General features: G+C 40.5%; 4 protein-coding genes across 5 annotated transcripts; 1 reads left to right on the forward strand and 3 right to left on the reverse strand.

The window, feature by feature from the left end:
* Positions 1–423: 423 nt before the first annotated feature.
* On the reverse strand, positions 424–1,665 carry LOC125191724 (deSI-like protein At4g17486). 2 transcript variants are annotated; one of them, XM_048089129.1, is made up of 3 exons: positions 1,321–1,665; positions 959–1,261; positions 424–884 (listed from the first exon to the last, which is right to left on the reverse strand). In XM_048089129.1, the coding sequence occupies exons 1-3, from the start codon at positions 1,451–1,453 to the stop codon at positions 610–612; spliced, it is 711 nt and encodes a 236-aa protein (XP_047945086.1). In that variant the 5' UTR covers positions 1,454–1,665; the 3' UTR covers positions 424–609. The 2 variants fall into 2 exon arrangements, with proteins under 2 accessions (XP_047945086.1, XP_047945087.1); XM_048089130.1 differs by having other exon boundaries at positions 959–1,246; positions 1,321–1,663.
* Positions 1,666–1,926: 261 nt separating this feature from the next.
* LOC125193918 (pre-rRNA-processing protein esf1) lies at positions 1,927–5,766 on the reverse strand. Its single transcript, XM_048091859.1, has 7 exons — positions 5,046–5,766; positions 4,875–4,946; positions 4,345–4,571; positions 3,942–4,104; positions 3,340–3,468; positions 2,247–2,920; positions 1,927–2,157 (listed from the first exon to the last, which is right to left on the reverse strand). Exons 1-7 carry the CDS (start codon positions 5,586–5,588, stop codon positions 2,103–2,105), a joined length of 1,863 nt encoding a protein of 620 aa, XP_047947816.1. The 5' UTR covers positions 5,589–5,766; the 3' UTR covers positions 1,927–2,102.
* A 103-nt stretch (positions 5,767–5,869) lies between these two features.
* On the forward strand, positions 5,870–6,849 carry LOC125193919 (pentatricopeptide repeat-containing protein At4g38150-like). Its single transcript, XM_048091860.1, has one exon. It carries the CDS (start codon positions 5,902–5,904, stop codon positions 6,736–6,738), a length of 837 nt encoding a protein of 278 aa, XP_047947817.1. The 5' UTR covers positions 5,870–5,901; the 3' UTR covers positions 6,739–6,849.
* Positions 6,850–7,584: 735 nt separating this feature from the next.
* Positions 7,585–10,683, reverse strand: LOC125196298 (cytochrome b561, DM13 and DOMON domain-containing protein At5g54830). Its single transcript, XM_048094752.1, has one exon. It carries the CDS (start codon positions 10,351–10,353, stop codon positions 7,723–7,725), a length of 2,631 nt encoding a protein of 876 aa, XP_047950709.1. The 5' UTR covers positions 10,354–10,683; the 3' UTR covers positions 7,585–7,722.
* Positions 10,684–11,360: the final 677 nt, after the last annotated feature.

The raw sequence follows: 11,360 nt of genomic DNA on the forward strand, positions 1-11,360 counted from the left end.
TTTCTTTTTTTTAACAGTGATTCCAGCTAACCCTTTTTTGTTAGCCGAAATATGATTGTTCTTAAATAATTATCGAAATTTGACTAGTAACTATAATGGTACTTATTTCTATTTTTGTCAAATCAATTTTTTGTCCAATAATCAATTATATATGTCCATGACACAGCAACTAGGAAAAACTAACCTAAAATCTTGTAAGTTACCCGAAAATTGTGAATCAGACTATTAAATGAGTAACATAGATAGATACCTTGTGCCATATGTATAGTAGTTTTATATCTTTGGTAATAAATGCTATAGTATAATTAATGTTGGAGAGAGTTGAATGGCATAGCCCCAAAATTTGTAAAACAACCAAATTAAACTTAGTATATTGATATTCTCCGGCTCTTGCTATTTCTCTTTATATCCAAACAACACAGGTTGGAAAAGCAAAATTCAATTTTCATATCATAACATTTACAGGAAATCCCATGAGAGAAATAAAGACATTTGGATAGACTCTACAACCTCTCATCATACAATGCGTGTGTGTATATATATAGATAGATATATTCCATGGCCATGCACATGCCTGTGTTTGCGTGATTAGATTTACAGATATTCATATCATGAAACAGGCCACTTGGAGATGCATTCCGGCAGAGAAGAAAAACTGCGCTGCGACATCGAATGGGCGCTTCGGCGTCTGCCACTTGGCTTGGCCGAAGCTGAAGACAATGATGATGGTTTTGATTCGGAGGCGGACCCATACCTACTCAGATGACTAGTCAGCTTCTTCTTCTCCTCCGACTCCTCCTCCGCCCCGTTCTTCTCTCTACCTCTAACATGCCCTACTTTCACCTCATTAATCCCAACCGGCAGAACACAGTTGCAGAACAAACCTGAATAATCAAACAAACAACATCAGCCCCAAACAAACAAATTCAGCCACAAACACAAACATAATCAATCGTACCAAGGCGAGCAAGGCGATTGACCCATCTAGGGATTTGTTTGCCGGTCAAGCGAAGGCACACATCGTTGCAGAAATGGTTGCAATTCTTGGAAATGAGATTGTAGGCATTTCCGGGGTATTCTCGAGCCAGATTTTCCATGAGCGCGCGGACCTCCTTGGGCCCCAAATCCGATCGCGCAATCAAGATTGATTTTCGAAATGTGAAGCCAGGGCAATGCTTTGGTTCTACCTCAAAAATCCCAGTTGTTGAATGTTCATGAGCACCGAATGCATACTCAACCCCATGAACTACATCCACAAACCCTAATTTTTGTAATTGCCAAATTTGGGGGAAAATCAAAGAGGAAGCAGCAATTGATTACCTTCAACACCAGAATGATAGATGCCGAGGCCGAGCCAGTAAGCGTAGCCGTTGATGGGGGTGAGGTCGTATACGTTGAGGTATACCGGTATAGTGCCCGTCTTCCCCTTCCGCCCCATCATTTTCCGCAGCATCGATGTCTTTCTTCTTTTCTCAACGCATGCGCTCACTTTTGATCGAATTTCACACCCCAATTCTCGATCTCTGGCTTTGGATTTGGAATTGGGATTGCAGAGTTTTTGATAACGGAAAACCCAATTCGCTTTTGCCTTGTCGATTGTGATTATTACATTCTTTATGATTTGGGGCAACTTCTTTTTTCTTTTTCTTTTTTTATTTATCAACCTTGAAAACCTAAATATATCCACTTTCCCAACCAAAACTATTTAAATATATTTATAGCAGAAGCAAAATGAATTTATCTTCTATCCATAAATTGATGAGATGGTCTTATAAAAGTTAATACTCCATATAGACCGATTGTTTTACAAGTCATAGTTAATATTTAATGCTAACTTCTAATTCTCAATATTACGAACTACTAATTCATAATATTAACCACTAGAAGCAATCAAACATTAGATTAAAAGCGTAAAACAATCATATATTTGAGATCAAAAATAGATTTTAATCTATAACATAATAGACTACGAAAATTTATTACAAAGTTGATCATCTAAAAAATTTATAAAAATCCATAGAATCAAACAAGTAAATTAAAGATATAGTACAATAAAATCACAACAAAATTCAGATAAACGATCATACAGTTGAATCAGCATTCTACCGGTCCCTTTTCTTGTTCTTGTTCTGCTTCTGCCGATGATAAGGTGCACTCCTGTAAAACACACCCATCATTAGAAACTACAAAGATGATTTGATTCTTGAATCTCTATAGCACTATTACAAGGCAAAATAAAGCAGCACCTTTTATACTGGGGATCAGTTGGGTCCGGAGCATACAGCGGTGACGTGAACAAGGCTGCAAACCGCGGATCTTGATTATCCACAGTAGGTATCTTGCCCTCGTCAACAACTTCTTTCCCCTTCGTCCCTTTGCGCTTCTTAGGCTTTATGTTGTACCCCTTTAAATTGGTATCGTCAGCAGTTAACAGCTCCAGTTCTGCTATGCTTGCTTCGTTTCCATTCGCCCTCTTCCTTGTCCCACGACTGCCCTTATTTTCCTCAGCTGGAGCATCATCTTCCACAAAAAAGTCATCTGCTTCTTCTGCAGCTTCTTCATCACCGTCACTACACTCATCATCTGAAACGTATTTCGACCCTTTCTTTGAAGCATTCTTTTTCTCTTTTCTCTTTCTGAGGTAAGCCTCCCAAACTGTTTCTGCTTTCTTCGTCTTCTTTTCAGAAATGCGCTTGCTGATCTCTTCTAATCCAGAACTAAAAGTCACCTCCATGTCCTGCCGCCCATCATCGTCTTCTTCGTCTTCATCTGAGCCGTCCCCTGCCTGGATTAGAGCACGGTACCTATCTCGCTTATTGCACTTCTTTTCAGACTCCCCTTCCACTTCATCTTCGTTCTTGTCCTCATCTGATTCACTCTCATCAGATGCCAAATACTCTTTTAACTCCAACTCAGCTATCTGCAACGGAAGGAAAAGACGCGAAAAGTGAAGTTGTGATTTGGGAAACTATATGCATAACTAGAAGTACAAAACCCTACAATGCATTTCAACAAAATACAATAGATCGTCACCTAACTCCACAGAACAATACAGCTCTGCTGATGCTTTGAAAGGAACTAAACCGTTAATGCATACATACTAAAAATATCATCAACCAGTAAGCAGATAAAAAACACAACTTAGTCATTCATCTGCAATAACTCATTGCAACAGCAGTGAATTTCTTCGAATGTAGATTCCATTATGAAATGAAAAGATGAGTAACAAAATGAACCAGATACGCAGCAATCATCTTTTTGGATAAACAAGAGAATTGACCCATGTTTTTAAACATTTGAAAAATATATCACAACTAGAAATTACAACATAACACCAACCTGCTCATCATTAAGTTTTCTCTTCAAGGTCTTTGCTCGTTGTGGTTCATCTTCATCCCATGTGAGATGAATGTTGCTATGTTGCAGTGCTCGAGTTTGAAAATCTAAACCTTCATAATCTGCCGGTGCCTGGATAGAAAAGAATCGGAATCATAAGAATAGTCAATTAGTAAGAAAAATATAGTGGATTTCTCAAGATAGCCAGCCGAAGATTAGGAGTTTGGATTCATTCCCTACAATAAAATCAACACATATGGGGAAAAAAGTTGTCCACATGCTTGGGCATAGACCTGTAGTTCGACCAATAATTAAGTAGATTGCTAGATATGTGGTCAAAGTTTCTCCAACACATGCTAATATAGCTCAGACATGAGCCATTCCTAACTAACGGAAAAACAGCCAAATTAGATAGCACAAATATGATACTGTCATCCATACTCTTACTATTGTCGTGCCTAGTCCATTCCATGTGTAGTACTTATATGATTATATTCAAACAAATCATAACAACAGGGTAAATCTTAATTTAAGATAAATATGGGAAGAAATTTGAGATTTCAAATTGCTATGGAAGAAGAAGCTAATTAAGAGACAGAAATTACCTCAGTGGCAACATCACGTGCCTTATGCTTAAACTCCATTGAATCTGGGATAAATCTCAAGTCCAACTTATTCGCTGATCTTTCAAACTCTACTCCATCACAAGTTTTATAGAGATAATCTGCTGTTGCAACTGAATCACATTCTACAACAGCATAATAATACCTAACAAAAAAAGAGGTACGGTTAAACACATGTTTTTAGAACAAGGAGACACAAAAGGTGAAACTAAAAAATTGCGCTATTTTATCACATAGTACACTTGCTCACAAACATGAACATCATCCTGTATATTGACAACTCAAAAGAACAGGTCTTCACTAAGTGCTTAATTCCATTTAAATAGGTGAAAACCAAAGAGTACAAGCATATAATGTGAAAAGCCAAAAACTTTATGAACTATACCTTAGCCTGCTAATCTCATAAGCACGTAGCTTACTTTGGTCAATCTCATCATCATCGTCATCATCGTCATCATCATGCTTATCCTCATCATCAAATAATCCAACAGGCCCACTGACGGCCTCCTCTTCCATGCGCTTGATTCCAAACTCAGATGGATAGACAGATACAGACAAAATCTGACCCCCTTTAGGGAGAAATGAAGCTAACAAGACATACAAATCAACAGCCTGCAATGAACGATTCACATTATAAGTATCCAAAATAGAGAAAATGAGAGTGCATACGATTTACCAAAACATGTAAACACTCTGAAAGCAAAAATATTTAGATATTTCGCGTTCAGACTGACACTTGAAAAAAGAAGTTAGACAACCCTCAAGTCCAGAGGTCTTGTTTTTATTGAGGACTATTCAAAGCCCAATGCTATGTGATAATTAGAGCTTGTGTCACACAATGTGGTTTCAAAGTAAGAGGAATGACTTGAAAGAATGACGAACAGACGAAAAGGTAAAACGGATGAGACATCTCACCCTGACTTGACTCCAGTCGAGATTGACAACAGCTAGCCTTCGTGTTTCTTTGTCGATTTCAGGCACATCCTCCTGCGAATGAGAAAAAAAAGAAACATACACAATTACAAAACTATTACTACAAAACTGTGTCAGCTTATTAGTTGAGGCATACAGTGAACAAGCCTCAACCTGCGGCATAAGGCTATCGTCTTCATCCTCCTGATCCACATAATTGTCATCATCTGAGTCAGTAGTACTGGTGGATGAAGACTCGTCTACACTCTGCCCATCATCATCTTCGTCTTCATCTTCATCTTCTTCGTCGTCTAATTCATCATCGTCGTCGTCATCCTCATCAAGATTCCTAATTTTTTCAATATCAGTTTTAGTTTGAGCTGGTTTGGCAATTTGGGCATCTGATTCTGGGGCATCTTCTTGGTGGAGGCGGTAGTAATGAGCGAGAGAGGAAGAGGAGGAGGTGTTGTTAGGCTTGGGTTTGCCACGCTTATCTACGGGAGCACGAGAGGAGATGAAGTTGCGGTCGGTGAATATGCGCTGGAAGCGAGAGTCGATTGTGACCTTGGAATGCCTCTTGGGAGCTTCCATGAAGCGAGGGTCTGACTGCGCCGAAGCAAATCGCTCGTCCTTAATCATTGCCGGTTCCTTCTTTTTCGTTTTCTTCTGCTTCTTTCTCTGCTCCAACCCCAAAATCCTTCGTGTGGAGGACGACATTCTCTCCTCACGGTGGTGTGTGTGTGCGAGAGACACAGAGAGTGGAGAGAAACGATGAATAATAATAAAAAAAAGACCTAGGGAGGAATCGTCTGCTGTTCCTGAACAAAAAATGAAACGCAGGAGAGGAGAAGATGAAGGAAAGGGGGACAGAGGGAAGGAGAGAGAAGTTGAGCAGCTTAAAAACCTAAGTTTAATGGATGGGGTTTTAGCCCTGAAAACATAAAATTGGGCTTCCAAATTAAAGTTGAACCCACTTATAAATTGGGCTTCCTTTTCGTTAATTGTTAGCTGCTGAACACTGGGAATTTCAATGTCGATAGCTCTAAGAACTAAACTTGGTTCCACAGGAGCTCGTCTCCTACGGAGCCTCGCCGCCGCACGGTCTTTCTCCCATCAACCTCGCGAACCAATTCCCGACCGCCCCCTTAGAAATCAATCTCGAATTCAATCTCGGCCCCGGAAGGCGGAAACCGATGCTGATTTTCTCGAAAAATTCAAGCTTGGACTGGACAGCGATAGCAGCGTCAAAGAAAACCCTAGCAAGAGTGAGGCAGTCGATAGAGGCAGCGACAGCGAGGATGCGAATGAGATATTCAAGAAGATGAAGGAGACGGGGCTGATCCCCAACGCGGTGGCTATGCTGGATGGGCTGTGCAAAGACGGGCTGGTTCATGACGCGATGAAGCTGTTCGGGTTAATGCGCGAGAAGGGGGCGATTCCGGAGGTGGTGGTGTACACTGCTGTGGTGGAGGGCTTCTGCAAGGCGCAGAAGCTGGATGATGCGGTGAGGATCTTCAAGAAAATGGAGAGCAATGGAATTGTTCCTAACGCCTTCAGTTACCAGGTTTTGATTAAAGGGCTGTGCTTGGGCGATGGGAGGAGAGTGGAGGAGGCCTATGAGTTTAGTATTGCGATGTTGGAGGCTGGTCATTCCCCCAATTTGGCTACTTTCACGGGATTGATTGATGGGTATTGCAGGGAGAAGGGTTTGGAAGAGGCTCAGAGTGTTGTGAAGGGAATGAGGCTAAAGGGTTTCTTCGTGGAGGAGAAAGCGGTTAAGGAGTATTTGGGTAAGAAAGGCCCCTTCTTGCCCATGGTGTGGGAGGCAATCTTGGGGAAGAAGGCCTCCAACAAGTTTCCTTTTTGAGGCTTAAGCATTTCTGTTTACCTTCTTCTTCTTTGTTTGATGTCAGCCTTTACTCTGTTTTCTCCCTCTTGTTTATTGGTCTGAATATCAATATATAGGATGTTTGTTTTTCTTCTTGTTCTTTATTTGGTGTCAGCTTTTGCTCTTCTAGCTTCTGGTTTAGTGGGATGATTGATTGCATGATGAAAGTGGGGATTGCTCAATTGTTTGTTTCACTTTATTTAGGAACACAAGTAAACAAGAATGTGCCATGTTCTTGCTCTAGAATGAAAGATATTGTTTCAGTTGCAAACTGTGTTTACAAGGGGTGAGATCCTCTGCTACAATTGTTTTGGACCAGGGGATTGCTTCGGACCCAGCTATGGTGGTACTGTCAAAACCATAGCTAGTGTAAGCTGACAAAATCATAATTTCTTAGATGCATTACTTCTTCTGAACAAGTGCTTTTTTATTTTAAGGCACTATTCAACTTCTTTCCTTCATGGCACAGTTATCCTACCTGTAGATAAACAACTAAACAAAGCACATGAAGAAGTGGTGATCAAATTCCTAAAACATACTATATCTTATTACTATCAAGTGAAATTTCGAAGTTCAAAGGGGTTTCCTGCAATCAGAAATTCTGCAAACACTATTGAATCATTAATTTTACCACGTAAAATGAAGTTCTTAAGAAGCAGCTCTGCTTCTCTCAGCCTTACAAAGGTGAAGTCAGTGATCCTGCACTGGGATCAGTATGAAGTCTCAAATGTTTCTAGATCCTTCAGCATCATTGTTGCAAGGGACTGGTAGTTGATTTGCTTAGGAAATTGATAGGTCTGAAATGGAAATGTAAAGCATGATAACTGTGAAAAAAGAATAACAATAATGTGGTTGACTAGGTTAATGAATTTACTGTGTATATAAAACATGAGAGGAGAGGGTAATGCTATATAGCCTATAAACAACATTAATCTCTATAGATTCAAAAACTGATGCATCAGCTCATCTGTTGAATGCTTCTAACTGAACCTCACCCGCTTCTTTCTCTTTTGCCGGCTCGCTTTGGTTGAGAAGGTCTCGAGACTCTTCTTCACCATTACCCAAAACCCAAGTGCTCCTTCCAGGCAATCTGTCTCGTCTTCTACCCATGTCACGATACTCCAAATATATTACCAGCAAAGCACCTAGTAAGAACCAAACTATCAGAGCCCAGCTCAGGCCGTTAGCATTTTCATCACCATATCTCTCTCCCAAATGTTTCATCCCACTGATAAGAGCAGCAACTCCAACAAGTATACCACACCTCCCAATGATAACGTGAGTGTATTCCCAGATGAGCCTATGTGAAGCCTTAGCCGTCTCCTCTCCAACATCAGGTTTCTTAGGTCTAAAGTAGGCATTTATTGGCTGCGCTACGGCCAACAATATTGCCAGCATTCCAAACTTGACATGCGTGGACTGGAGAGTGAGACCACGGAGTTCAGCAACTGCAAACAGAAACCCAAGGAAAATAATAGCTAATCCTGAATATTGCATGTAAACATGTATCTTAAACCAACTGTCATCCTTCACATGCTTCAGGTATCTAGCAGCCAGAATGCCACCAGGAAGCAAAATGCCCCATGCAAGAAACATCATAAACCCATGTACAGCTAAGACAGGTCGCAAGTCCTCCTCTGCTTCTGCAGAACCATGCATCAGCAGCACACTAATTGGCCTCTTGCTTGTTATAAAATGCATGTTTCTCACGCTCAAGTGGTCATCAGACCATTGAGCACCCATGGCCCAAATTACCTTCAGAGGAGTCGAGGGGTCAATGATATTGTTGCATTCATGCCTTGCCTTCCGATCACAAGATGGATTGAGGGGACGTGTGAACTCCAGTGTGATGATGCCATTTTCGGATTTGCATCTCACATATGTCAAGTTCTCCTTTGTTGGATGGACACTTGAAGCATCATTTCCATCAATAAAATATGTGTTCACCCTTCCTTTACCACTGTCATCAATCCAACCCACATAAGCATAGCTGTTGGCCATCTCGCGACCAAACCCAATTGCTAGATAACCACTTTTTTTCTCCCCCCTAGCAGCAATAGATATTGAGTTGTCAGCTAGCGTCCAGAAAAGCATAACCTGCTGATCATCCAAAGAGACACTGTTGTTATACATGTCTGGCAAACCTCCATCAACCACTTGAACTTTCCAGCCCATCTTTGGCACATAAAGAGAGTGATAGTAAACAAGATCTGGGGTGTTTCTGTCAGGTGACCAGGTCAACTTTGTAGGACTGGCCAGTACACCTTCAGCTTCTGGACCCCCAAAATATATTGTCTCTGATGTGTTTCTCAAAGTTGCATTCCCACCAATAGGATCAGATGTAACATACAGTGCCACATCATGTCCAGCCTGTATCGAGAACTTCACTGGCACACCCCTCTCCACCCTCAAGAGAGGAGATTCCTTCTTGTTGATATAAAGAACTTTAGAAGGATTTGGGGGATTCGGGTAATGCAATGCCGGGCCAGTTGTCACAACAAGCGGCTCCTTTTTATCTGCAATGACAAGATCTTGATCCTCCTTATCTTCAGCCTCCAATGGTCCTAAACAGTCATTTACCTGCTCAGAAAGGTTGAGCTTCAAGTGACCATAACTCCCACCGTGATTTTGAGGAAGATAGAAAGGGCGTAAACTATCAGGAGGCTTAATCAGCCCTACTGCCCATATCACATTCATCTCTGCCCTGGGATCAATTTTCTGATCATACTTGATATCATTAGACTGCAAAGGTCTGCTATATCTGATGAATGAAACGCCATCCTTCCTGTGCCCATAAATCATCTTTGTATTATTCACCACCACAGCTGGATCAGTAGGCTTATACAAAGTATCCGGGCAAACACCCTGCGCATTCCCATCCTCATCGATCATACACTCGCTATACTTAGTTATATAATAATCGTGAGCAAATGGCAACCCACCCTCCCCAAACGCCGTGATGGCCACATCCCCTCCCACCATAAGTGAACCAGAAGCACTCTCGTTAGCCCACCCGAACCCCATGTAATCCTCAGCTCCAACGGCAGCCTCCAAACCGATCTCAACCTCATTCTCCGCCTCCTTGAGACTCCACCTAATCCTATAGCTATCAGACAGCACTTTGCAGTTATCAAAGACAGTAGGCTGCTCCTTAGCATTTCCCGAACCATTCAACAAGACATACCCAAAATCAGAAGCAGTAGGAACATCCCAAACCGCAAGAAGCTTCATTTGATCCCAAGTGACATTCTTCCGCAGACGAACGGTGAAGGTGTCATTTTTATAGGTCTGGTTGAGGATTGAATCGGAAACGGGGAAACCATTTGTGAGATTCTGAACATCATCGCCCATGGCGCCCCACCAGAGGACGTTGGCGCCGGCGAGCATGTCAAATTGGGAGACGCGAAAGGAGCAATCATTGATGATGGAGAAGATACCACGGAGCTGGTGCTGCTCCAAGGTGAAGTGGGAGGTGAAGTTGAGAAGGGAGGTGTTGGTGCTGGGGCAGTCCAAACTCGGATCGGAATAGGAGAAACCAATCAAAAACATAAAAATGAAAAATAGCCCCAATTGGAAGAGTGCGGTTGGGGCCATGGGAGAGATCGGATCTGGTTTTATGGATTGATCCGATACGCAGATTTGTATGTGTATAATTGGATTTGAATGTAAACAAGCATAAATGCAGGGACTACATGCATAAATGTAAGTATCAAGAGATTCTCATCACCAACCTGTATCGGAGTTAGAGAGAGAAGAGTTGGGATCTAGCGGAGGGAAGACGAAGACGAAGAAGTCGAGAAGCAGCTAAACATTGATGAAAAAGGGGTTTTTACTTGGATTACAAATTTATCAACATTGAGCAATCTTCGTAATTGTGAATCTCGAATTAGGTCAAGTCAAAGATTGTATTTTTAAACCAAATAACTCTTCTTCTTCCTTTCATTTGCCTTTTTCCCCTTCTCAGTGTTTGATGGTTTAAATGGACTCTGTTTGATTGCATATCCTTTGCGTTTTTACTTGATCTTCTCTAATTAATGGGCTGGATTAATTTTATACTCCTACTAACCGTTACATACTATTTGTATCAAATAAGTTATTTTAAAGGTAATGTTATAGCATTCAATCTTACACTATTAGATCTTAAAATAGGATAATATTAAAGCTCTCAAATTTTAATAAGTATAGTAGTAGTATCATACAAAATGATAAAACAGTCCATCCATTAATATAATAATTTTCAAGATTTTTTATATCAAAATTGTATATTATAAATATCAACACAACCATATAAGAATTTCAATATAATTACTCAAAATATCGACACAGTGTTATTGATATTGTACATGCATTATGTTGATATTTTTTGATGCATTTGTTGATGTAAAATCTGTTTATTAATACGTGAAATCAAAACTAAAATTATAAAATTTCATCATACGATCATCGCCGGAACATAAGCAATTGAGATCTCGTTAGAGTACATCTGAAATTGCCTCTAATTTGATACTATATTTCTTAAAAAAAATATTTTAATCGAGAAAATTACGTAAATTAAAATTTTTAAGATGATTTTGAAAAGAGATAAAGTAGTTAATTTTAAC

This window comes from Salvia hispanica, chromosome 6 (assembly GCF_023119035.1).
Source record: "Salvia hispanica cultivar TCC Black 2014 chromosome 6, UniMelb_Shisp_WGS_1.0, whole genome shotgun sequence".
NCBI lineage: Eukaryota > Viridiplantae > Streptophyta > Magnoliopsida > Lamiales > Lamiaceae > Salvia > Salvia hispanica.

Excerpts from the sequence above, each read along its gene's own strand:
- LOC125191724 (XM_048089129.1), bottom strand. The coding sequence starts at position 1,453 with ATGCTGCGGAAAATGATGGGGCGGAAGGGGAAGACGGGCACTATACCG. Across the intron at positions 1,262-1,320 it reads CTATCATTCTGGTGTTGAAG|GGTTTGTGGATGTAGTTCAT; the intron begins GTAATCAATTGC and ends TACAAAAATTAG. Across the intron at positions 885-958 it reads CAATCGCCTTGCTCGCCTTG|GTTTGTTCTGCAACTGTGTT; the intron begins GTACGATTGATT and ends TTGATTATTCAG.
- LOC125193919 (XM_048091860.1), top strand. The coding sequence starts at position 5,902 with ATGTCGATAGCTCTAAGAACTAAACTTGGTTCCACAGGAGCTCGTCTC.
- LOC125193918 (XM_048091859.1), bottom strand. The coding sequence starts at position 5,588 with ATGTCGTCCTCCACACGAAGGATTTTGGGGTTGGAGCAGAGAAAGAAG. Across the intron at positions 3,469-3,941 it reads CACGTGATGTTGCCACTGAG|GCACCGGCAGATTATGAAGG; the intron begins GTAATTTCTGTC and ends TTTTCTATCCAG. Across the intron at positions 2,158-2,246 it reads ACTGATCCCCAGTATAAAAG|GAGTGCACCTTATCATCGGC; the intron begins GTGCTGCTTTAT and ends TGTGTTTTACAG.
- LOC125196298 (XM_048094752.1), bottom strand. The coding sequence starts at position 10,353 with ATGGCCCCAACCGCACTCTTCCAATTGGGGCTATTTTTCATTTTTATG.